The 26,840-nt window shown below is 46.0% G+C and overlaps 1 protein-coding gene and 2 long non-coding RNA genes across 3 annotated transcripts in view; 1 reads left to right on the top strand and 2 right to left on the bottom strand.

Moving 5' to 3' along the window:
• Nucleotides 1–26,840, top strand: part of LOC137861949 (uncharacterized) — a 74,831-nt gene that overhangs the window by 2,074 nt on the left and 45,917 nt on the right. The gene's annotated exons all lie outside the window — the stretch shown is intronic.
• Nucleotides 10,204–15,105, bottom strand: LOC137862101 (cysteine protease ATG4A-like). Its single transcript, XM_068693779.1, has 6 exons — nucleotides 14,766–15,105; nucleotides 14,578–14,656; nucleotides 13,541–13,686; nucleotides 12,429–12,485; nucleotides 11,166–11,277; nucleotides 10,204–10,250 (listed from the first exon to the last, which is right to left on the bottom strand). The coding sequence occupies exons 1-6, from the start codon at nucleotides 14,946–14,948 to the stop codon at nucleotides 10,204–10,206; spliced, it is 624 nt and encodes a 207-aa protein (XP_068549880.1). The 5' UTR covers nucleotides 14,949–15,105.
• LOC137861950 (uncharacterized) lies at nucleotides 15,475–18,063 on the bottom strand. Its single transcript, XR_011099942.1, has 3 exons — nucleotides 17,535–18,063; nucleotides 16,907–16,979; nucleotides 15,475–15,571 (listed from the first exon to the last, which is right to left on the bottom strand). It is a non-coding gene; the product is annotated as an uncharacterized lncRNA (long non-coding RNA).

The raw sequence follows: 26,840 nt of genomic DNA, 5'->3' as shown, positions 1-26,840 counted from the left end.
GTAGGGGAGCAGGGAATAATGTTTGAACTACTCTCATTCAAGGCAGTTTGGGCATAGTGGTACTTCTCTAGCTGTTTCTAGACGCGTTAGCAACAGAGAGTGTTGTGCCGTCACTGGGAGGCGCCTGCGGTGATGACTTCAGAAACAGAAGGGAATTGTGTCACCACAGCACTTTGGGAAGAGCTGCCTCTGCGCACGTTTAGCTGGGAGGGACAGAGAAGGGTGCTGGATGTGATGAAACCACGTGAGGATTTGTGGATCTCCCCTTGAGGTGCACAGAGAGGGACCATGCCCTTCTGTAAGTGTTTTGATGCTTGGCTGGGGAAAACAATGCGGTTTTGTTGTGAATGCTTCCTTGTAGTATTCTGTAGTTTGTGTCAAGTCCTTACAGAAGCCTCAAGGTTGGTACTTTGCTCAATGATGGAGCTGCACAGAGTGAGAACAGACCCAATGTACGGGGGAGGGCCTCTGCACGTTCTCTTCTTCCTACAGACGATCAACAAATAAGGGGAGACAGAGAAGAGTGTGCTGTGGTCCTCCCATAGACCGCAAGTACTAAAGCATAAACAAGAGGCTTAAGAGTCCCCCTGTCACGTTAAAATTCAGGACAGCAATGCACTTCATCGCATGGGCTGGCCTGTCGACTAGTGTCTCAGGCTGTGGCGTATGAAGATGCACTCCATCTGCTTTCAGGGTAGCAATGGCAGTGGGCAAGCTGCCTGACCTTAACATTTGTCATTTCATCTTTCACCAGAGTTTTGCTGGTTTCCCACGATTCAGTCTTGGTCTAGGAAAAAAAAAAAAAAAAAAAAAAAAGTGAATTCGGATCAAAATAAAAGGATTTCCTTTCCATTAGTTACGTGTTCTTAACTTGACAGATTTGATTATCGACTTAGAAGGCAAATATCTGGCCAGACTGCAAGACTTGTGCTCGCAGCGTGGGACAGCTCTCGTAAAGGTGATTCAGGGTAGCTTCTGGAAAACAAGACATCAGATCTCCCAAACAGCTTTCTTTGTGCTAATGTAGGAAGGGCGAGTAAGAGGAAAGGTAAGAGTCCAGGTACCATAAGAAGCGGAAGGTGTGAAGGAAACTTCCTTCTGGCTGGTACAGCTCCATATCTAGTTGTCAAGTATGAAGAGAGCAGCTCTAAGTTTCTCGGGGAGAGGAAAACAAAGAGACTGGGAGATTGTACAAAGAAAAAAATGGGATTCCCTATTTCAGGAAATCCTAGTAACTGGAAATAGAGATTGGAAGAGTGCTTTAAGCCAAGACAGAAACTTTTTAAAACTAAAGCCTAGGAGTTGGATGAACCAAGAAATGAATCCCTTTTGATTATGCAGTTGTGTCCAGCGTTATCTTGGGAAATATGGTTTCCACATAAAACGTATCTGGGGCTTGAAGTTCTCCTAAGGCCCTTCTCTGTGTATTCCCTACTGTTTGGTAAGCGCTGAGGTCACACTGCAGACAGCAGCACGTCCTCTCCCCACTACTTAGCTGTCTGTTCTCACAACACGTCTAGGAACAGAATGGCTTGGACACAACTGCGCCTAGGACCGAGTTCATTCAAGCTGGTGGACGAGGTAAAAGCTCTGGACAAGCGAAGGGGAGGGAGGGATGGATGGACATACAATATGATCGCTTTAATCTCATTTCTCTAAGAATCCTTGCTGAGAAAACAAAACAAAACAGAATCAAAAAGAACAGAACAGAACAGAACAAATGAAGCAAGCAGCTAGCTTGCTGGAGACATTGTCTGGGAAACAGTGAAAACACTTGCAGACAAAAAACATACCAAAGGACTAACTCTTTGAGCTTAATTCTAATCCAACAGCATAACCTCAAACTCCTGTTTCTGTTCGTCACAGGCTGGTCCAGTAACATGTCACACTGGATGACTTTGCAGCATAGATGTCAGGAATGCAGCTTGGGATCACCTCCTCCTTCTACTTAGAGGTCAGTTTGAAGGGATGAGCAAGTAATTTTTCCTGGGTTGACAGAAATCTAAAGTCTGTTTTCTAACACTCTTACAGACACTTCTCTGTCCATCGGCCTGTCCTGCCAACTCTGGTGTGAGTGTGAGGTTGTGGCAAGAGGGATTTCCCATTCCTATTTGACCTGGTGGACACCAGCTCTCCTAGGAAATGGCCCATGTTGCTGAGGAGGCAGCAGTATCAAAGCCCTTGTTGATGAAGGTACAACAAGCTGGGGAGGCTTTGGCATTTCTGCACAATGCTGCTCCCTGATTGTCACTCCAGACTCAGATTCTGAAAGAAGCAAAGCAAGCTAGAGGAAAACTGTACGTCCGGGTAATTTTCTTTCTTTCTTTCTATTTTTTCATTCTTCACTTGTAAGAAAACCTAAGTCTTTAAACCATTTGTTTGCAAACACGGCTTAATGGAAATGCTTATGGGTGTGCTCCTTCCCCTTGTTTGGAACCTGCTTAACCTCGCTTCAGCTCTAGGACACCTATGCTCAAATGTATGCTTCCCATGATAAAGCGGTGTTCTTTCGGTATTCTTTTCTGAGATGGTTGCAGGTGAGGTTGAAAAGAGTTGTCAGTAGGATTCTTCGTTTCCTTTGCAGGATCCAAAACTCCGTGTTACAGCGGATCTTCTCCTCTGATCTGAAAAGCTTCACAGGCCAAAAGAGAATTGAGATGACGAAGGAAACAGAGAATGCTGACCAGTATTTCCAATTACCACCCGTAAGTTTTGTGAAAGAATCCGGTGCATTTCTGTAGTGGTAGAAAGTTAATCAAATCATGATCGTGCACTTGAAGGCAAGCAATGCTACAAAAATGAAGAATGCAAGGCCCTGCTTAAGGGCAATCTTCAGGCTGCTTCTAGATCAACAGCTTATTTGGTTCTTCCACAACCTCATCTCCACTTGCTTAGAAGTTGTGAAGGTCGGAAGCACACTCCGTCTTTTTCATCCCCTCTGTGTATCTTTTCCCTGACAGCAACTTCTGTCTTGGCTCTTCACATCCAGCCAGAGCAGTTGCTTTGCCTCCGCAACCTGCAGGCTGACCTCTCGTGTGTACCTGTGCTGGACTGAGGGCAATGCTTGTAACGCACACAGATGCTGTATTCACTGTGACTTTTAGAAAAGAGAGCAAGAAGCTAACCTGCGCAGCAGTTTCTTAGGTTTCTGCATATCTATCTCTCTATCTATGTCTCTGCGTATATATTTCATTACTTCTTTACTTGTTTAAAGATCCTTTAAATACAGTAGATACTTTAAGAAAGCTTACTTGTTCTTCTCCTTTACTTGTTTTTAACGTTTACTTTTCTAACCGATCCTTAATGTTACAACATTGGATTTCTTTAGTTCTCAGTCCTTAGAAGTTCTCAAAGCACATCAGTGATTTCTCTATTTCTCAATCTTTCCATCTGCATTGAGACCTCTTATCTGAATTTAGGTATTAGGTGAAGAAGAACACTGCAACTAGCTGAAGCCGTATCGGACACATGCTTCTGCTAGGAAGTCATTCCGAGGGATTCCACGGTGTACTTTAGACAGGTTTGCTCTGGACTCAGCATCCCCAAGGGATATTTCAAAGCTCTCGGAAGGACCTGTCGTTATCTCTGACACTGCAGCCTCCATTAGGAACGGGTAAATATTCCTTGCCCTTGTGGGAAGGAACTACTCAGTTAGCTGTTTCTAACCCAAATCTCTTTGTTGTCTTCTATTGACAGACACCACCTGGCTAGCCAAGCTAAACCTTTGAAAATGGAAGGAGTGGGACTACTTCCAAAGCCTGCTGCTGCTTCTAAGCAGAACTGCCATGTAGGTGGGGACACAGCAAGAGGACACGTCCAGGCCAGGGTGGAACTGCAAGGCACCTGTCTGAGCCACACAACGAAGTCAGCGATTCCCAGTTGGAGACTGTTGCTCAACTAGTGACAAAGCAGCTGGAGCGCTTCTGGTTGCTGCTGATGGGTTCCAGTGAATCAGCCAGGGATATGAGCTACAAGAACGGCTGAAGCGATCTGAACTTACCTGAAAGAAAGAAGACAAGAGGGGAGGGAAGGGGAGGGAATAAAAAGAAGGGAAGGGAAGGGAGGGGAGGGGAGGGGAGGGGAGGGGAGGGGAAGGGAGGGGAGGGGTGGGGAAGGGAGGGAATAAAAAAAAGGGAAGGGAGGGTAGGGTAGGGTAGGGTGGTGTAGTGTACTGTAGTGTAGTGTAGTGTAGTGTAGTGTAGTGTAGTGTAGTGTAGTGTAGTGTAGCGTAGCATAGTAGAGGGGAGGGTAGCGTAGGAGAGTATAGGGTAGTGTAGGACAGCGGAGTTTAGGGGAGTGTAGGGTAGGATAGGGGAGGGGAGCGTAGGGGAGCATAGGGGAGGGGAGCATAGGGTAATGTAGGGTAGTGTAGCGAAGGGGAGTGTAGGGTAGTATAGGGGAGGGGACTATAGGGTTGTGTAGGGGTGTGTAGGGGAGGGGAGTGTAGGGGAGTGTAGGGGAGTGTAGGGGTGTGTAGGGTAGTATAGAGGAGGGGAGTGTAGGGGAGGGTAGGGTAGTAGAAGGGAGGGGAGGGGAGTGTAGAGGTGTGTAGGGTAGTATAGGGGAGGGGAGTGTAGGGGTGTGTAGGGTAGTATAGAGGAGGGGAGTGTAGGGAGTGTAGGGCAGTATAGAGGAGGGGCGTGTAGGGGAGTGTAGGGGTGTGTAGGGTAGTATAGGGGAGGGGAGTGTAAGGGTGTGTAGGGTAGTATAGAGGAGGGGAGTGTAGGGTAATATAGGGGAGGGGAGGGGAGTGTAGGGGAGTGTAGGGGTGTGTAGGGTAGTATAGAGGAGGGGAGTGTAGGGGTGTGTAGGGTAGTATAGGGGAGGGGAGTGTAGGGGTGTGTAGGGTAGTATAGGGGAGGGGAGTGTAGGGGTGTGTAGGGTAGTATAGAGGAGGGGAGGGGAGGGGAGTGTAGGGGTGTGTAGGGTAGTATAGGGGAGGGGAGTGTAAGGGTGTGTAGGGTAGTATAGAGGAGGGGAGTGTAGGGTAATATAGGGGAGGGGAGTGGAGTGTAGGGGAGTGTAGGGGTGTGTAGGGTAGTATAGAGGAGGGGAGTGTAGGGGTGTGTAGGGTAGTATAGGGGAGGGGAGTGTAGGGGTGTGTAGGGTAGTATAGGGGAGGGGAGTGTAAGGGTGTGTAGGGTAGTATAGAGGAGGGGAGTGTAGGGTAATATAGGGGAGGGGAGGGGAGTGTAGGGGAGTGTAGGGGTGTGTAGGGTAGTATAGAGGAGGGGAGTGTAGGGGTGTGTAGGGTAGTATAGGGGAGGGGAGTGTAGGGGTGTGTCGGGTAGTATAGGGGAGGGGAGTGTAGGGGTGTGTAGGGTAGTATAGAGGAGGGGAGGGGAGGGGAGTGTAGGGGTGTGTAGGGGAGTGTAGGGGAGTGTAGGGTAGTATAGGGGTGTGTAGGGTAGTATAGGGGAGGGGAGTGTAGGGGAGTGTAGGGTAGTATAGAGGTGTGTAGTGTAGTATAGGGGTGTGTAGTTTAGTATAGGGGAGGGGAGGTAAAGGGAGGGCAGGGGAGGGGAGGGGAGGGGAGGGGAGGGTAACAGAGTGTCGGGACAGGGAGCATAGGGGAGGGGAGGGGAGGGGAGGGCAGGGAAAAGAGCAGATGGGAGGGGTGGGGAGTGCTACCATAAATAAAATTGCCAAATACATGACATTTTGGATCTGGAGCCAAATCTTTGTGTTGCTGAAGGGACGCAAGACACAGACTCCTGATGGCTTTTGAACAGGAGGCGTTTATTGCCCTTTTTCACTACTACATGTCCTCTCCCCGTAGCCCCACGTGCTGTCCACGCGCCCGAATCTATCATACAGTTGGTCAGAGACCCTCAGACACGCGCCTGGAGCCAGCCAGCAATTGCCCACTGCCCAAAGGTCCTCTTTAACACTGTAGCCAATTCTTTATCCACGCCTCCTTCAAGGTTTTGTTTCTACCGCTTGTTTCCTCGTTACCTCTAATTCAGGGACCTGCGAAACAGCGCGAAGCCACCTGAAAAGTCCCTCCCCACGCGTTGCCATTCCTTCCACAACCTGATTTATCGCTGCCATCCGCGCATTGCACAGTGCCATGAAAGGTTTGGCGTGCACAGAGGTGGCTGAGGATTTTCAGAAAGAACTTGCCTTAAGAACTGCATCAAGACTTTTGCTGGCAGGCAAAAGATCGGGTGATTGATGAACATAGGGATGGCAGCTGAGCAAGGGAAGCATCTTCCAAACTTCCAAATATTTCCTGGATACAGAACTACAACTCCTCTGCTCTCCGGTTAGGAGTTTCTGTCACCTGCTTAGGAAGCAGAAGCAGTAACATGGGATTTAGAGGATCCAGCTGAAGCGTCAGTGCCAGTTAGAGGAAACCATCCATCAATGTACGGGGTTTGAAGAGAGTTTGACCGGTTTTCCAAGGAACATGTACTAGTGCTGCCTATATATACATATAAATATCTCTACAGCTGGCTTGTATCAGACATAGAGTGGCCATCAGGACTAGGGAAGCGGTTGTCCCTCTGTGCTCGGCTCTGGTGAGGCCGCACCTCGAGCACTGTGTTCAGCGAAGAGCTCGAGGTGCTGGAGCGTGTGCGGAGAAGGGCTCTGAAGCTTGTGAAGGGTTTAGAGAACAAGTCTGGTGAGGAGCGGCTGAGGGAGCTGGGGTTGTTCAGCCTGGAGAAAAGGAGGCTCAGGGGAGACCTTCCTGTGCTCTACAGGAAGCTGAAAGGAGGCTCCAGAGAGGTGGGGATCGTTCTCTTCTCCCAAGCCCCAAGTGACAAGACAAGAACAAAAAACCTCAAGTTGTACCAGGGGAGGTTTCAGTTGGTTATCATGAAAAATTTCTTCACCGAAAGACTTGCTCTGGTGGGTTTACGTGGCAAGGTTTTGGTAGCAGGGGGACTGCAGGGGTGGCTTCCGTGAGAAGAATCTAGAAGCTGCCCCCCGTTAGATAACGGCTCCACTGCTGGCCAGAGCCAAGCCAGGAAACGATGTCGCTTGTTCCTCTGGGAGAGCGTATTTAAGAAAGGAGAAAAAAAATAACAAAAAAAAGCTGCTTCCCAGGGAGAAAGAGAGGAGAAGCAGCCCTGCAGCCCCCCAGGTGAGTGCAGCAGGAGGCAGGGGTTGCTCCAGGCAGGCAGCAGCAGTTCCCCTGCGGGCTGTGCAGGGAGAGGCCCCTGGTGGAGCAGGCTGTCCCCCTGCAGCCCATGGGTCCCCCACGGAGCAGATCTCCACGCTGCAGCCCCACCGTGGGTGGAGGAGCCCCCGGTGGAGCAGGTGGCTGTGGCCTGGAGGAGGCTGCGGCCGGTGGAGAGCCCCCGCAGGAGCAGGCCCCGGGCCGCAGCTGCAGCCATGGAGAGGAGCCCACGGGGAGCAGGGGCAGAGAGGGACCTTGGAGGAGGGAACTGTATCCTCTTTTTTCATCGGTGCTGAGATTGAGGATCAGGATTTCGTGGTAGGAATTTGTTTAGATGAACCAATTTACATCCATATGGGTTTTGTATGTTTGTTTCACCTTGTCTTGCAGGACCATCTTGGCTGGGTCTGCAGTGTTGTGCAAAAGTGAAGTTTTTCACAATAAAGAGCAGCTTTTTTTTCGGGGAAAAGGCTGAGGTGGCCTTCATCAGAGTCTTGTGACCTGAAAATGCAGAAAATGGGTGCATGGCTGGCTGGCTGGGTGGGTGGGTGGGAGTTGGGAATTCAGCCTTGGGATCAGAACTGGGACGTTGTTGGGATAGGAAATGATCAGTGGGATGGGAAGTGATGATGGGGATAGGAACTCATTGGGATGGGATAAATGGGTTTTATTTTTATTGCATTCAATCCACTTTATTGACTGTGTTGTACAGTATGGCGTTGTTTTATTACTATAAAATTATGATGATTATTATTTAATCTTATTAATTAAACAATTTTTATACGTTATTATATTATAAATTATAAATATTAAAATTGATTATATTGTTTTTATTCCTTTTCTACCCTATTAAACTCTCTTTATCCCAGTGCACTGGTTTGGACTTTAGTTTTCCTTCCGAGTCGTTGTGGATTCACTCCGGATGGGGGGACATTAGTGAACGCCTGTGTGCTTCAGATCCAAGGTCACCTTTGCCCTCAACTCAAGATACATGTTTGCATCTGTTGTCGTGAAACAATGTTAACAACAGCAACAAAAAAGTGCCCTACTTGCTAGCAGCATCCCTACCTTTGCTGGGGTCTGCTCTGTGCATTTTGAAGACCGTTCCATGCTATTCAGCCCCTTCAGGAGGAAATGGATGGTTCTAGGAAAATGCGTCTTGACCTGATGCAAAGCTGTGACTCAGCACCCTGCAGCCCCCGCAACCCCTGGCATTTTACCTGCAGCCCCTCCAACAACTCCTTCCTTCCTTCCTTCCTTCCTTCCTTCCTTCCTTCCTTCCTTCCTTCCTTCCTTCCTTCCTTCCTTCCTTCCTTCCTTCCTTCCTTCCTTCCTTCCTTCCTTCCTTCCTTCCTTCCTTCCTTCCTTCCCTCCTTTCGTTCTGTCTGTCTGTCTGTCTGTCTTTCTCTGTTTCTGTCCAGCACTGATTTTATGGCTACGTGTGCATATCCACAGTGTACAGTTTTCTCCGTTCCGTTTCTTCCCTGAGTCTTGCCCCTCTTCCCTGCAACTGAACAGCATTGCCTTGATCAAGGAAGTGGCAACATGCGGCTTACACAGTAAACTGCTGAAATTACAGCTATAACCATGGAGCACAGCTGCCGATCAACACAAGACCACCAATCGCTCACATTTCTAAACTGCTCGTCACAATTCTTCCGTATGTAGGCTGTGATGCTGCTCATCTCTTAAGCACCCATCCATTTCTTCTCTTCCCAGACCCTCAAGGTGTCCTGGTCAAACCACCTCCCTTCCTCTTGCCCCATCTGGCTCTCCCACCTTCCTTTTCCCTCAAGGCTCAACTTTTTTTTTTTTTTTTTCAGCATAGGAGCTCCATAGAAGCTGCTGCTGCCCACCTCCGAGTTGACTAGGGCTGAACTACTGAAAAAGAAAAGAAAATCTATAAATAAGAGTGAGAGATGGTGAATACCTAACCATCTCTTAAAAGCAGGATTTTAAGAGAATAAGTAATTGATAAATGGAGTTAAGATCGGAGGGAAAAAAATCCACTGTTGCAATCAATAGAGTTAAGAAGTTTTTCAAGTACATTAGGAACAAAAATTAGAGTAATGACACAGATCTGATACGGGATGGGTATTGCTTCAGTGAGAAATGATGGAAAAAACCACAACACAACACATGTGTATGTGTTGTTGGGTATTTGTAAAAAAAAAAAAGAAAAGAAAAACAGGTTAATGAAAACTGCATGCTCAATTAGATGATTTTTTTGTTGTCATTGGTAGGGAATTGTGTGCTTTACAACACAGTATGTGTTATATATATATATTATATATGTTTTATATATGTTTTATATATGTTTTAATAAAATAAGGAAATGATATTTTTTTTCTACGTTTGTGGTTTCCAAACTGTAGTTAATAAACATTAAACAAGATGCAATAGGATCTCGTTAACTCTTTTGTTTGAAAAAACAGTGGCCCTGATCGAGAGGTGCAAGTGAGAGGAGACAATATTCAGTATTTCTCTATGTTGTCATTTATTGGTGAAGATGAAAGTCTGCAGTTCATGTTCATTACACTAGCATGACAAAATGACCACAAGGGGGACTGTCTGGTAGTGAAAAGGAACTTCAGCATGGATTAAAAATCTTTGCCTTTCTTTATTCTGAACTGTTTTTCTTATGGCTGCTAGAGAGAGATTCTCTGCCTTAGAAATAAAACTGCCCAGGCTGTTCTGATAAACCTGTAGGGTTAAGGCACTTCTACCAAAACAGATTTCAAAAGGCAAGAAGTCAAAAAGCAACAATTCAGTAATCTGTGTACGCTTATATATTAAGTTTTAAGATAACCTGGTTTAACCTGGTTTATATTTAGTTCACACAAATTAACCAAACATAGCAGCATATAACCTAAGAAAAGCTTAAGAAATTTATTAGATGCACAGATAAAGTGCTGTAACAGAGAAACTTGTGTAAATCTATTCTAAAATAAATAAGGTACAGTTAAACCACCTTTGACTCGTTTTAACTCGGAAAGAAATAACCTAAGTTTTAATCATTTGAATTTTAAGGTCAAGGTGAAATATACCATAACTATAACAGTGGTTGTGATCTGTATCAACTATTTGAGTCTCCTGTTCCTCTTGAGGTCTCCCAGAAACAGGAAGGCTATTGCAAAATGTATACATTAGACATAGCTCCTTTTACAGAAACATTTTTGGAATAAAGTCTGGTTGCTCAAATACATGTTAAAATATTTAACAAGGAAACAATTTTCTCCTGATCCAGTCGATCTTTTAAACAAGACAATGTATTTTTCCTATGACGCAGCCCACAGGAGGGAACAGAAGTAAACATCCTCCTTAACTGAAGACTGTTTTGCTTGAAGAACTAAACTATTGCATTATTATATGAGAGCAAGAAATATCCATTTGGGTTATCCCTTTCTCCAAACATGGTGCCCAGTGATACATGTATTTTTGCCTTAATCTCAAAGGCCCGTTTGTCTCCAGGTAAGGTACGTTAAAAAGAGATTCCCTTTAAGCATCTTATCACAAGAGCTCTTACTGCCTTTCCATCCGGGGAAGCTTGTGTGTTAAACTGCCCTTGGAGTTTTGGATGCTACTAGATTTCTGTGCTCTGTTATCCATAATTTCAGGCACTTCGGGGCTAACATGGCTGTTTAAGTCAATGCAATAATATTACCAATATATTCAACACTCAGAAGAGTCACCACAGTTTCCTTCACACACTCAGGATTTCAAATTCTTCTTCCGATTCAAATAGCTTGTCAGTAGATTCAATGAGTTATGTAAAAAAAGATAAAGAAAAAAATGCTTCTAAAGACATGCCTGATTTTGTTCACTTAAAAAAAAAACTTTGAAAGACGCATTCCAGAAAAGTACTTTGTAAGAGTGAAAAAAAAAAAAAATCTGTGCTAGCAATTGTATGGCTTGTTTGGATACATGCCTGCTATATATTGCTTGACACTCACAAAGGATAGTTATTCTACCTGTGATTATTCTTTTATTTGCTAACGAGGAACATAACATTGCACAATTAGGCTTTTAATCAGTGCCTTACCTGCTCCTGTGGTTGTCACTTCTGGTTTTGTTGGAGGTATGAAAGGAGGCCAGTGTGGCGGGTGCTTCTGGACCAGCTCCAACATCCGTAGACTCTGCTGCTTTAGAATCTCCTGAGGACAGAATGCTTTCATTTTAAAAGCTGGCTCGGGAGACGCTTCAAACACAAAACGTGTCTGCTTAATTGAAAGTGTTTTTTAATTACGCATGTCCATCAGGAAAAAAAAGTCTTTATACAGACATACTGTGAAATCCAAGCACCATGGTCTCTGTAATACATCCCTAGTTAAAACACATCTGGAAGACAGATCTCTTGAACTGTACTACAAATTATCAGTCTTATCATCTTTTGATATCAGCTTTGATATCTGCAAACCTGTAATTTTGTTTACATGTAGCAAGCACACTAGGAATGTACAATATTTTCTGCTTTTTAAAAGGAAGTTGCTTGCATAGAACTCTCCTCAAGTTTTCTGTTGATCAATAGCACAAAAGACAGATCTATCAGCTCCTCCAAAGGGAAAAAAAAAAAAAAAAACGCATCAGATTTTGAAGGACAGGTTTTGGTCAGGAAAAAAGGTGTTCCTGAAGCCAAACGCTATTCCTCTTCAAAGAGAAGTTACCTTCTGTCCTGTATTTCAGTTATTTACAAACTGTTTTCCTTAGATGATTTTTTTTTTTTTTTAAATAAATGCCTTTAGAGGTTGATGGTACTTTACATTCAGACGTCTGGTGCTTAGCTAAACAGCTGCATGCAGAAACATCCTCAAGTCTGTTTCCTGTGGCAGCCAGCACCTTCTGTTCTCCCTAGATCAGCAGGAGCTAGAGGCCTGCAGCACTTACAGAATCAGATCTTTAAGATAGCAGGGACTAACAGTCATAATTAGAACACGCAATCTATTATGTCAAACAATAAAAAAGGATCAGGAAGCAAATCATTGATACATCACTACAATATGGCAGTTAAACCTTAGTCATTTAGTGAGAATTAGAAGTTAAAAGCAAGTGTCACCCAGTAACACCTTCAAGTGTGGATGTTTACACCCATTTTCCAACTGGCAGGGTTTGTGGCTGGTAAAGTGCTGAACAATTTCCAATTAGCAATTCAGTAGTATTGCCTTACTCTGATGCTTTAATGCATTCTTCTCTATGGCTCATACAATTTGTATACAAAGGAAAATGCAAAGGAAAATTTTACAAAAAACAAACAATAAAAAACAGACTTTATAAAGAACAAATCGAGATGCTAAGTTCCCACTCTTACCTTTTGTACAAGACTACACCGGTTATCAAAATCACATTCTTCTTTGCAAAAGAAGCCCTTAGGGGAAAAAACAAACACACAGAGTTTTACCTTTGCTGATGGTAGGTATGTGGTACCAGCAGGTAAGGCGGTTTGACCTCTGATACAGTAATGCCCTGTACGATTAGTAGATATAAGACTCCAAATATGTGGCAGCTCTAGGGAGAGAACCCACGGGGAGAACAAGGCCCTGCAAACCCCTAACAAAATAGTCAAGCAAAAAATAGCAGCAGCTCCTGTGTGCTCCTCCATGGAGCGCCACCCAGTTCCTACAGTCCAGGTATCAGCAGAAGCTGAAAACTTGTAGATGATGGACCACCTAAGGAACATTTCCATTCTGGTATCTATACTGAAAATATTTGCTCTTCATTATGATTTTGTCTGTCTCGTTGCATCATGACACATTTTGCACAGTTACATAGTTAAGTATTAAAACAAAACAAAACAAAACAAAAAAACTTTCTAAAAAGCAGCAGTATTAAAAAACAGGTATGTGAATGAATGACAGATACCGGTATCTTTACAGATTGTTTAAAGCTTTAGAAACACATCCCACTGGTGACAACTGCCAATCACCCAATCACAGGACACTGGCATGGGATCAGATCCAATTTTTTCAAATACCACAGTACCCCCATGACATTTTGGGTGAATTACAAATAATACATTTGTATTTGTAATTTGGGGTGAAATACAATAATTCCACTTAAACATTTTTAACTTATGATAGAAAGTAAGTTTAAGTAACTTGTCTAGAGGTGACCAAACATAAAGTAGTGATAGAATAAAACACGTAAACCTGTTTCAGTTCCTTGCTCTGACCATTATAATGCCTCTTGAAAGAAGTAAAAGCTGCTCAGTAAAGAAAACAAAGCGAGCTCCCTACAGTACAGACAGCTCCCCGCTTGCCCTAAGATTCTCCATGTAGTTATGTACAAACTACTATGTGTTGATCACAGAAGACAGCTTTGTGATCTTGGTTCTGTTCAAGGAGATGCATTGCTGCCCTTACCAATGTAGAGAGACATTACTTTGAGATAAAGTATATGCATTCCAGATTTCCTGACACTTACTAAAGCTACTGAAGGGTCCAAATTCATGATCTTCATTCTATGTGGGGCTTCCTGGCAGTGGAAACTCTCATCGTCAACCGGGCCATTTTCTTCTGAATCTACAAAGCTTTGAGTGGTGTGAGGGTCCAGATAGATCAGCTCATTGCCTGGATGGGTAAAAGCCGTATGTTAAAAATAAGCAAGTGACATTAATAAGCACTTGGTCCAGAACTGTAAAATAGAAATTAGATTGCCATCGCAGTCAGTATAATCTAGACTTTCCAGCTAGGGATTCTTTAAGAGAATCGGAAGGTTTAGACACAACGTTTCCCACAGGGTATTTAGTATAACTTCCTATTGTGACCTATTACTGTAATTTTTTGGTTGGTTATGTTCTATCTTTGTCACATACTTTTATTTTTCCATGTGAGATCCAGTACTTTTTTTTTTTTTTTTTTTTTTTTTTTTAAATCTCAAGTGTTGTAAACACTAACATTTGACAGATTAAAAGGTACAGGATGTTCACAGATGCAATCTGTAATCCCATTAGGCATTCATTCAGAAATTGGAACAAAAAAGCCTAACTAAAACAGGTTAGGTTTTACAAAAGGACAAAATAGGGTTGCAAGATTTTGGCCCAAAGTGGGGTGAAATCTGAAGGAATGCATTTTAAATTAATTAGAGCAATACTTAATAACAGAAGGTATGCAAAAGGTGAAAAAGATACTGCTATCAGAAACAGTTTTGAAATACAAGAAAATAAAAGTGACATTTGACCAATACACTTGTCAAATGCTATCAGCTATTCTTAGTATGCTGCTCTTGTTGATGTCATCACTTATTTTTACACCTAGCTTTGCTGTTAACTTTCTGCTCCTGTTAAGGATCATCTCATACTGTTTCTAAACTCTTTTAGATATGCTTCTTCATTTATTTTATTCTATTCTCATCTTTCTTTACTTCTAGAGGTTCACGCTTAGACTCCTTACTATTTCCCCTTCAAAAAATGTTCTCTTTTGATCATCTGCACATTTGGAATAAGTTTCTTTTTTCCTTACCTAAAAATCCTATGAAATAATAGGCATTATTTGGTTTCCCTCCTAATGCTCCCAAAGACTGTGGCATCTTAAAGCATTCCTAGGAGTTCAAAAGGAATAAAGGAAATTGTAATTCATTTCTTTACTGACATCACAGATACCCAAACTTATTTGACAGTAATGAGCAATGAATTGAAAGGAAACCTTACTTTAAATGCATCAATATATACGGGATTTATGTGATTTATCCCTAGTCGTAGAGGTATAATAAGCAAGAGGGGTTTCCAGCCTGTGCAGAGTCCTCCTGCGTTCTTGCTTCGGCCAAGAGCACTTCTGTGCAAATGTGCACTGCTGTGGGACGCGCTGCTGCTCTGAGGAGGGCACCAGCACATTTTTTCTGCGGGAATAAAACTAGAAATCAGTCAACGCACAGAGGAACACAAAGCAGATCTTCCTCTCAGTAGTGAATTAAGCTAGTTTGCCAGGGATCTTTATAGGGCACCCAAGACAAAACGAGCCGGGCATGGCAATTACAGCTATTTAGTAGAAGTGATTCTAGCAGACAGTATGTGCTGGCACGTCCAAGTGAGACGTTAGATAAATGATTGGGGGATGACAATTTAAGACTGCAGTGACATGTACTATTAATGTTATTAATAGTGTCAAGCTTTGCCTATAAAACGCCAGAGAAATGAAATGGCAGCAATGATGACAGTAGAAATTCTTCAAGGAGCTCTTCACATCCAGTGATGTGAGCACGAAGTTGGCATCAGGGATCAGAAAAACACAACTGAGTTTGTATGTCCTTCTTCCCTCTTCTTACCCTTGCAAGACAAAGCCATGGCCCCCCAAGTATTTGTTCATGTTTAGATACATGCTGGCAAATGGAGTCAAATCAGAAACTGTTACCAGAAAACTGATGAGGTGTCACTTCCTGATGTCTTCAATGACCACCGTATTGCCCGTAGATACATAAACTGCTAATGAATTCCATTCATCAAATAAAGCAAGCTTCCTAGAAAACATTAAGGTACTAATTAATATAAACTAGTTGGATCAAAAGGGTAGCTTTACACTCAGAACCATTTGATTTATTTATTTTTTTTTCTTAAGAAAAAACATCCTTTCTGCATTTTTTAAAGTCTCCATGTAAGAAAAAGAAAACTTTAAACATTAAATGTTTAATATCTTTAGAAAAATAGGTACTGAGTGGTACCAGGAAAAACATGCGCTGCACCATGTGCAAACTGTTTTGTCTTACTGCTAAGTGCAGTGACAGTAACAGTCCAACTACATCAAGTTTATTACTTTTTATTGCACTCGACAGTCTCTGCAATGGGTTCTTGCCCAGTTGTGTCTTTTCTCATCTGGAAAAGAAAAAAATTCCTATGCCAGTTTTGCAGATTACTTTTTGCTTAAGAAATTCCACTGAATTCAGTGGAATTACTTCTGCCTGAGCCTGCGTGCACAGCAGAAATGGGGCATTAAAAGCTAAATCAGCTAAGGGTTTGGGGCACCAAAACTTCAGTGGGAGACAGCAGCACACAGTTTTATGTCCACTTCTGCAAAATCCAAACCTTTGGGGAAGGGAGCTACACTCTTAAGCTGCACTGGCAGAATTAGCTGTTTCAAATAAGCCAGAAAGAAATGGGGGTGAGTGTTTCACCATGAAAAACTTGGCCATGAAAGATCTGGAGTCCAGGGCATGCTTCAGCTCCCCTCCCTCTTCAGATCATGTGCCTGTTCCAGGGTGTCAAAGACTTGCTGCTGAGCTCGCAGGACCTGTAGCCTAGCCCCTGCCTGAGGTAAGACACCTCCACGTACCCCTGGAGAACTGAGCAGCCTCAGTTCCTTTCAGTGTGGCTCCCAGACTATGAGGAGCTGCCCATCTTTATCCAGTAGCCTTGCTGGCAGAACTGCTGCTCAGAAAGGGAGGAATTGCAGCTCAGTTCCCTCCTCAGCCGAGATGGCTTCTCTCTGATGTTTCACACCACCACTCCGACCTACACGGTGGCACTCTCGACCTGCCAGAGCTGTGCCACTGTGCAGAAAGGAATATACATCTGTGGTGTGACTGGTGAGGGCATGCAGACGGCATAGCAGGAGACTTTCCTGCAGTTTCTTCTCCTCAGGCTCTTCCTTTATTAAAATTTAGAGGTCACCCATTCCCAACTCAGTACCTGCACACCGAGCTGTGGCATGACATTCCATGCTGCACTTGTAAAGAGATGGCAAGTACATTCCTGACTGTGGGACAGGGGGAGATGCAGCCTTCAAAACTCTGCCTGGGCCTTGTCTTGGCTGCCCCAGGGGAGTACGTTCTGAATGAGACTGGTATGATCTCACTTACTTTAGTACTTGAGCAACTGTATTTGGTCCAAACCATTCTCCAATTGACTTCCCCTCTCCAACACCCACCTGTGCTGTTTTCAGAGTGAAAAAAAGACACACGTACACAAAATCAAAGAAAAATGAGACCATAAAGAATGTGGGAACAATATACAGTAAATACCGTGACTGTCAAACATTCTAGAGTAACTGCAATCTGTACTTAGCAATAACAATTATTTTCTCAATCTATGCTCTTTTCAAAACTTAGGGAGTGCCAGTTTCTTTAATAAACAAAAGGCTTCTAAACTACAATGAGAATTACAAGTTAACAAATGTTAGTGCCCTTTATTACAAATTACAGCAATAAGCTACAAGACTGTCTATTCTAACATTACTGACTCTGGTACCCAAGGCTTACAGAGTTTATCAAGAGCTAGATTCTAGTACATGGCTTTATTTAGGTCTCAGGGAATGTTTCTGTACTACTAGTCTTTGCGCCCATCTGCATACCTTTTTATTTTTGTATAAGCATACACATTGTCTTCACATCCACTTTTTAAAATTATGAATTAACATACTGCAAATTAGTGATTCAACACAGGAGAAATTTCAGTGGAAAAAACCTGAAAGTTTATGTTTGTTCTTACCCATCTGGTGGATTGAATAACAGCAAGCCTTCCTGTCGAGAAAGCATCGTAGGATTCTGTGATATTCTTCTGGTTGTTTTTTGTGTTTTTCCCATTGCCAATCTGAAAGGAAAAATTGATATAGAATAAAAAATGGTGACGTTTTCATTACACTGATCAAATGTCTAGACAGCAGAAAGCTTTATAATGAGATGTTAAAAGACATTTCAATTCATCTCGAATATTTACATTTTGTGTAGAGCTCCTAGAATTCCAAGCTTGTTATTTATCATCAAGCTGCCCTTTATCATCATAGGCTAGATTGTAAAAACAGGGAAAATAAAACAAAACAAAAACATCAACTGCAAACATATTCTGACGGATCATGCTGCGTGTTGATAGCCATTCCAGTATCTATGAGCTTCCAAGATTATTTAAAAGTACAGGCTGTGTTTAGACCTTGTTGGATTTCTAAGCACCCATTAAATAACAACATAAGATCCATACAGAAAGTCCAAACACTCCACTGGCAGCATCCTGGGATGTGACATGCATGCTTAAGAGCTTGCACCAGGGGGGTTTGGACCTCGTGCTGCTGACAAGTGAGTAGTGAAGAGAAGGGTAAGAGCACTGTCCCACGGTGGCAGGTTTTCCCTTGGCCTCAACTTGGGTGTTACACTAAAAGGTTTATAAAATAATGGCGACAGGATTCCCCATTTGTTCTCCTTCTATGCCTATTTCTCTGCTTCAGGCTGGGATGATTTCACCCAGCTGAATATGAATTGATTCATTAGGAACTGTTACCAGGGCATCAAAGAAAGTCTCACTAATAAATTCAGGGTTTGTGCTTTTAATGGAGTACTTATTGAACGTATTGAGGCGCACCTGGGGGACAAAGCAGTCATTGGTCCCAGCCAGCATGGTTTTGTGAAGGGTAGGTCCTGCCTAACTAACCTGATTTCCTTTTATGATAAGATCACCCGTATGGTGGACCAAGGGAAACCAGCTGATGTGATTTTTTTAGACTTCAGCAAGGCTTTTGACACGGTTTCCCATAGGATCCTACTGGACAAAATGTCCAGCATACAGCTAAATAAAAACATCATACGATGGGTGAGCAATTGGCTAACGGGCAGGGCCCAAAGGGTTATGGTGAATGGGGCTGCGTCAGGCTGGCGGGCGGTCACCAGTGGGGTCCCTCAAGGCTCCATTTTAGGGCCGGTACTTTTCAATATTTTTATAAACGATCTGGATGTAGGAATAGAAGGTATTTTGAGCAAGTTTGCTGATGACACCAAACTTGGAGGAGTTGTGGACTCGAATGAGGGTGGAAAGGCCTTGCAGAGGGATCTGGATAGGTTGGAGAGCTGGGCGATCACCAACCGCATGAAGTTCAATAAGAGCAAGTGCCGGGTCCTGCACCTGGGACGGGGAAACCCTGGCTGCACGTACAGACTGGGCGATGAGACGCTGGAGAGCAGCCTAGAAGAGAGGGATCTGGGGGTCGTGGTAGACAGCAAGTTGAATATGAGCCGGCAGTGTGCCCTGGCAGCCAGGAGGGCCAACCGTGTCCTGGGGTGCATCAAGCACGGCATCGCTAGTAGGTCAAGGGAGGTGATTGTCCCGCTCTACTCTGCGCTGGTGCGGCCTCACCTCGAGTACTGTGTGCAGTTCTGGGCACCACAGTATAAAAAGGACATGAAACTGTTGGAGAGTGTCCAGAGGAGGGCTACGAAGATGGTGAAAGGCCTGGAGGGGAAGACGTACGAGGAACGGCTGAGGGCACTGGGCCTGTTCAGCCTGGAGAAGAGGAGGCTGAGGGGAGACCTCATCGCAGTCTACAACTTCCTCGTAAGGGGGTGTCGAGAGGCAGGAGACCTTTTCTCCATTATCACCAGCGACAGGACCCGCGGGAATGGAGTTAAGCTGAGGCAGGGGAAGTTTAGGCTGGACATCAGGAAGGGGTTCTTCACAGAGAGAGTGGTTGCACACTGGAACAGGCTCCCCAGGGAAGTGGTCACTGCACCGAGCCTGACTGAATTTAAGAAGAGATTGGACTGTGCACTTAGTCACATGGTCTGAACTTGGGTAGACCTGTGCGGTGTCAAGAGTTGGACTTGATGATCCTTAAGGGTCCCTTCCAACTCAGGATATTCTATGATTCTATGATTCTACTTACGAAGAAGCGTCTGCAGACAATACCGAAGTTCCCTCAGGACCAGCACTCACCTCTCCCTAAGTGTCTGCAGATCAGTGCTTGGGCCAGCATCATCTGCCCGCATCGCAGCATACATCCCCAGACAGCGTCCGACGAAGGACCTGTGCCTCCTGTTAGGAAAGTTCAGCACAATCAGTGCAGGCTTTCAACTGGGTGCAGCACCACAGAGGACATTTCAGAGTGCTAGAAAACAGATAGGGCTGCTGAAGCCTCCATGAACTGTCCTACAGATAAAAGGCACAGAGCAAGACTTTGGTTCCATGCTGTTGGTCTAATTCTAATCTCTGCATTGCACAAATAAACAAAATTCATTTATTCCTTGTGGAGCTGACTTACTCTTTTCATTCTTCAAGCAGCATTCACAAACCATTTACTGCATGCTATACAACATGATCACCTGTTTACATACAGACCTAAATAAACATTGATTTTAATAATTTTCATGTTTGCATAAACAGTTAAAATGATGCTCAAAATGCGCTAATACTCTAGAAATATTTTCCCAGCCTACGATGCCATCACTTATCTTGCTATTTCATTTAGAACAATGCAGCAAATCTGCAGTATACTCACCAATAGGCGAAAACTTTCTTCTATACGTAAACCACACGTAAACCACAGTAAACCACACGTGAACACACCTTGGCTTATTGTCTGACTTTGGCTTATGGTGCGTCTGTTGCTGTGTCCAGCACAGTGCAGCCCCTAAATTGCTACCAAAACCTTGCCACAAACCTCAATCCCCCTCTTAAAAGAGACCCTCTTGTTTGTTGCCCTTCTTTCGACACTCTCTAACAGTTTTATGTCTTCATACATATATATACAACAAAACATCAAAGAGCTCAGCAAGGTCCACCAAGGAAAGGAAGCAATGCAGGAGAAAGAAGACAGGACAACAGGGAGAATGGGCAGCATAAGGGAGGAGGCAGCCAGTGGCCTTAAAAACAAAGCCTAAAAAATAACTTCCACTAGTGGGACATAGTGAATTGGAGCTCTGGGGTCTGCATCTAGAGATGTCTTTTCTATTTATCGTCTTGTTGCGGAGATGGGTCCTCTGGCTTTGGTTGTGTTTTTTCATGTTGGGCAATTATCTCCCAAGAAGAACCCCCTGTTGGACAGAAAGGTAGAGGTGTGCTCCAGAAACACAGTGATGGCAAGGAGTCCTCCACTTCATTTTGGCATTTTTTTCCAGCTGGAAGCATTCCCAGTTGTCAACGGAATTGGTTTTGAGGAGTAGGAAAGACAGCATTGCTGGATTTCTGCTTTCTCCTCCATCCTATCAGACCACATCATGAGAGTTGTCTTTGTTTGACGTTCTTATGTCGCGTTCTGTTATTCTACATTTTTTTTCTCTCTGATGTGATTTTATGTTCTTCTGTTACGTTATGTTCTTATGTTCACAACAGGACTCCTTGCCAACACCGCCTCACAGACACCTGGGCCAAAGAGCAGGGCCTTGAGTGGCTAGCTCACCATGACAGAGCTCATTTCCTTCCCAGTAGCTGCCAGGTGCCCTCTGGGGGCATTTCGGGGCTACAGCATGGGAAGACTTCTTTGGGGTGGGAAGCCATTGGGCTAGGAAATGGGCAATGTTCCCTAGGAAGGAAATCCCTGGGAAGCAAAAGCCTTGGGATGGGAAGTCTTGAATGGGGTGGGTACCATTCCCTGGGGAAGGAAGTGCTTGGAGAAGTCCTCCAAGAGAGGGGAATTCTTTGGGACGAGGTCTCTTTGGCTGAAGAAACGCTTCGTGTTGATGGGGCAGATTTCGTCTGGGTTGCTGGGAATGTGCCATGCGGTGAAATGGCAAGGATGGGCACTGCCGCTGAGGCCGAGAAGCTGGTCCTGGGCTGGGCAAGCCTTGGGCCGGGCAAGTGGTGGTGTGGAAGCGTCCTGGGCATGGCAAGTGCTGCGTGGGAGGGAAAGCCTGCTGGGGATGGCCAAGTCTTGCGCTGGGCAGCCTGCTTGGCTCCAAAGCCTGCAGTCCTCCCCAAGATGTCGGCGAGGGGCTGGTCAGCCGTTGGGACGGAACCCCCGTTGCCCGCGTTCCCCAAGCAACCGCCCCACTCTCCAGCCACCATGGCAGGTCCAGCAGCCGGCTCCCGCTCCTCCCGGGGCTGCGGCCCTGCTGGCGAGCCCAGCGCCCCAGAGCTCAGCCCAGCGCCCTTTTTCCCACAGAGGGTTTCCCCAGACGGCTTCCGCGGCTTCCGCAGACGCAAAACTCCCCCTTCGTCGTCCCAGCCGTGCCGCCAACGGTGGCTGCCTGGCTGCTTCCCTCCCTCCCCGGAGCGATGGCGCTGCCCTTGCAGCCCCCCCAGGTACCCACCCTCCCCTCCGCACTGCCACAGGCCACCATCTGGCACGTGGTGCCGGGGGTCCAGGGGCAGGTGCTGCAGCTCCCCGCCAGGGTGCAGCTGCCACCTGGGGGGCACCTCCCAGCCCAGGGGCACCACCTGCAGCTTGGGCAGCTCCCCGCCGCCGCCGTGGGGCAGCTCCCTGCTGTGGGGCAGCTCCCCCACAGCGCTCCTGTGGGTGCCCCCAGTGTCTCCCAGCCCCTGCTGATGTGGACGGGGACGCTGGTGCCCCAGGATGGTGCTCCCCTCTGCTTGAGGCCCAGGGCCGTGCTCCATGGGGAGCTCCTGCACCCCGCAGGCACCTGCCTGCTGCAGGCCCCTGCCTACCCCGGCCCCCCACCACTCCTCGTGCCGGGGCCTCCGCTGCAGGGGCAGGCGCTCCCCGCGCCCCGCACCCTCAGCAGCAGCCGGGGGCAGCTGCCGGAGCCCTGCTTGCATGCCGTGGGGCTCAGCGAGGACCAGGGGTCCCCGCTGCCCGGCCCCACTCCCCCCAAGCCTGCCCAGGCTCCAGCGACCGCCAGCACCCAGACAGCGACGCCCGACGGTGAGTTTGGGGCTGGCCCAGCCGGCCGCTGGGCGCCCCACACCCAGGAGCCATGGCAAAGCTGGCAGCGGGGGATGCTTGGGGGATTGCATTGGCTTGCTTTTTCCTCAGCGGCGACACTTGCAGAGGTGCCTGAGGAGCCCCTGGAGCTGCTGGAGCTGGGCCCCGATGCCTTCGCCGAGGCCTTTCCCCAGCTGGCAGGGGACAGCCAGCAGCTGCAGCACCTGCAGGACCAGCTCCCGGCCGACCTGGACAGCTCCGGCTTGGAGGAGCTGCTCAGCTGCCTGGATGCCGTGGAGCCCCAGGACGCCTTCGCCGCTGTCCCCAGCAGTCCTGTCCTCAAGCGCTTCCTCTCGCAGCTGCCCGACCTCTGCGAGGACATCGAGGAGCCCAGCACACAGGGACTGGCAGCCACCAGAGCGCTGGGTGAGGTCCCCTCAAGCCCTGGGCTGCACCCCGACAAGGTGCAGGCTGGGCGGGCGCTGCAGACCCCTGCAGCTGCTGTGCCGCCACTCAGCTCCCCCCTCAAGCCTGCAGCCCGGCCCCAGCTCAGGAGAGCCCTGCCCAAAAGGCCCCCCCTGCAGGAATTCATCCCTGCCCGCAGGAGAACCCTGCCCCAGCCTCCCTTGGCTCCCGTCCAGAGCCCCCCCAACCCTGACTTCCTCACTGCCCTCAGGAGAGCCCTGCCCAAGCCTCGCCTGAGTCCCCTCCAGAGCCCCCCCGACCCTGCCCGCAGGAGACCCATGCCCAAGCCTCTCCCCAAAAGGCCCCCCCAGCAGGAATTCATCCCTGCCCGCAACAGAACCCTGCCCCAGCCTCCCTTGGCTCCCCTCAAGAGGCCTCAACTTCTCCCAGCCCTCAGGAGAGCCCTGCCCAGTCCCCCTCGCAGTCCCCTCCAGAGCCCCCCGCTCTGGAGGGGACTGCCCACGCCTCTGCCCACGCAGCCGCGCACGCTGCAGCGTCCGGCGCAGCCCCGCGGGGACTACGTGCCCTGCGTGGGGCCCTGGGCGGGCGGCGACGCAGCGCCCACACCGCTGGAGGAGCAGGAGTCGTCGGTGCCCATCACGCCGCAGCAGCGTCCCGAGCGGGAGCGCCTCAAGAAGCTGGCCCAAGAGGAGCGGCAGCGGGCGGCCCACCACATGAAGATCGGCCCCGGGCAATTCTTCGAGCAGCGGCAGAAGGACCACGCCAGAGCCTACTCTTACGGCTACCCGTGACCGACCTCGGGCTTCTCCTCGACGGCCCCCGCAGCACCCAGGCCCGCTCAGCACGCAGGCAGGCACAGAGACCTCTGCAGGCACCTGCTCCAGCTTCAGCCACGCTCCTCAGCCCTTGCCCCTCTCGCTTGCCCTCTCCCCTCTCTCGTGCTGGACCTACGCACTGCTTGCCACTCTCAGGGATGGGCAACGGCAAATGCCAATGGCAAATGCGCGCGCGCCTCACCCAGGAAGGTGGCAATGGCAAGCTGGGGGGATGCTGGCAGCAGCTGGGCTGGGAAAGCTTGCCCATGGCAACTGCTGCTTGGGACACCAAAGGGCTGAGAGACAAGACTTAGCTCTTCTTTCGGGGCATTGCTCTTCTTTGCTGCCTTCTGGATTACATTCCTCTCCTTAGGTGCTCACTCTGCAAGGCCTCTGCCTGCAGCTCTTCTTGCACTGGGACACCGAGGGGATCAGAACTGGGACGTTGTTGGGATAGGAAATGATCAGTGGGATGGGAAGTGATGATGGGGATAGGAACTCATTGGCACGGGAAAAATGGGTTTTATTTGTATTAAATTTACATTTTTAAATTTTATTTAATTTACTGGGTTTTATTTGTATTAAATTTAAATTTTTAAATTTTATTTAAATTTCTGAGTTTTATTTGTATTAAATTTAAATTTTCAAATTTTATTTAATTTACTGAGTTTTATTTTTATTAAATTTAAATTTTTAAATTTTATTTAATGTACTGGTTGTATTATTTATTTCATGAAATCCACTTTTTTGACTGTGTTGTACAGTATGGCATTGTTTCATTATTAGAAAATGATAAGTATTTACTATTATTAATTAAACAATATTTACATATTTTATACATTATAAATTATCAATATTCTCATTTCTAATTTTGTTTGTTTTTATTCCTTTTCTATCCTATTAAACTCTCTTTATCCCAGTGCACTGCTTTGGACTTCAGTTTTCCTTCCGAGTCGTTGTGGATTCACTCCGGATGAGGGGACATTAGCGAACGCCTGTGTGCTTCAGATCCAAGGTCACCTTTGCCCTCAACTCAAGATCCATGTTTGCATCTGTTGTCATGAAGCAATGTTAACAACAGCAACAATTAAGTTACCTTATTTATTATTTCATGTTATTTCATAATTTCATGTTCAGTTATTTCATGCAGCCCGCTCCCGCTGCTCAGGCTGGGCATGGATGTGGGCATGGCCAGCACGGACGGCAGAAAATGGGTGCATGGCTGGATGGATGGCTGGATGGGAGTTGGGAATTCAGCCTTGGGATCAGAACTGGGACGTTGTTGGGATAGGAAATGATCAGTGGGATGGGAAGTGATGATGGGGATAGGAACTCATTGGGATGGGAAAACTGGGTTTTATTTGTATTAAATTTACATTTTAAAATTTTATTTAATTTCCTGGGATTTATTATTTATTTAATTAAATCCACTTTCTTGACTGTGTTGTACAGTATGGCATTGTTTCATTATTATAAAATGATACGTATTTAATATTATTAATTAAACAATATTTATATATTTTATACTCGTAAGGGGGTGTCGAGAGGCAGGAGACCTTTTCTCCATTAACACCAGCGACAGGACCCATGGGAACGGGATTAAGCTGAGGCAGGGGAAATTTAGGCTTGACATAAGGAGGGGGTTCTTCACAGAGAGGGTGGTTGCACACTGGAACGGGCTCCCCAGGGAAGTGGTCACTGCACCGAGCCTGTCTGAATTTAAGAAGAGATTGGACCGTGCACTTAGTCACATGCTCTGAACTTTTGGGTAGACCTGTGCGGTGTCAAGAGTTGGACTTGATGATCCTTAAGGGTCCCTTCCAACTCAGGATATTCTATGATTCTATGATTCTATGATACATTATAAATTATCAATATTCTCATTTCTTATTTTGTTGGTTTTTATTCCTTTTGTACCCTATTAAACTCTCTTTATCACAGTGCACTGGTTTGTTCTTATACTTTTTCTTATACTGTGGAGCCCAAAACTGCACTCAGTACTCAGTACATGGAATACCAAGAGAGACTGCCTGGCATTTTCTCTTCTCTGCAGAAGCTCTGTTGCTAACACTGTCCAGAAATCACCACTGTCACAGACAGTAGTAGCATTCCCTCCTCCCACAGTTGGTTCTTCCCCCCCAAGACTTAGACACCATCCAGAAAAATAAGAAGAATAATACTAATAAAGTAAATAAAATAAAATAAAATAAAATAAAATAAAATAAAATAAAATAAAATAAAATAAAATAAAATAAAATAAAATAAAATAAAATAAAATAAAATAAAATAAAATAATAAAATAAAATAATAAAATAAAATAAATTAAAATAGTCAAAAGCCGTCAGGAAGGCAGTGGTGCAGACTGTGGAGAGCCTGGGTTCAAATCCTTCTTCTGTGAGGCTCTGAACCTATATCCCACCACAATCTCTCTGCTAATGTATGGCAGGGAAAGGAGGAAGAAAGAACATATCTCCTGCACTTTCCATTTATTGTTGACTGACAATTCTGTAGAGTTATAAAGCCTCAATCAGTGAGATACAGGGTTCTTCTCACATTGTCTCACTGTGCCCTAAGCGGAACAGCTCTCATTTAATAGATGCTTCACCACAAAATCATGAGTCATCTGCAGTTTTGAACTTTTCTGGGATCAAGTCCCTTCAGATGGTTGAGGAATCTGCTCCAGCACCTATGTAAACTGGTGCTCTGCTAAGCTAGTGAGTGAACAAGAGAGAAATCCTCTGCTAGATGACTTGACAAATTGGGTCTGAAAATAGTGTTGAGGCAGAATAGTCCAGGATTTTTGCCTTGGGTGCACAGAGGGATTGGGTGTTGTAGACTTCTTTTATTCTTCATTAAGATAAACATTTTCAAAAATGTGCTTGTTCAACCTTGCTCCCACTGTGTGCATGGGAGGGAGATAACTGAAAGTGGGGAGCGTTGCTTGGATCCTGCAAGTGGCTGAGGTCCAGTGGG

The sequence above is a fragment of the Anas acuta genome, chromosome 10 (assembly GCF_963932015.1).
Source record: "Anas acuta chromosome 10, bAnaAcu1.1, whole genome shotgun sequence".
Taxonomy (NCBI): Eukaryota; Metazoa; Chordata; class Aves; order Anseriformes; family Anatidae; genus Anas; species Anas acuta.
The sequence above is the reverse complement of the archived record's forward strand: the minus strand, read 5'-3'. Positions and strand labels throughout refer to the sequence as shown.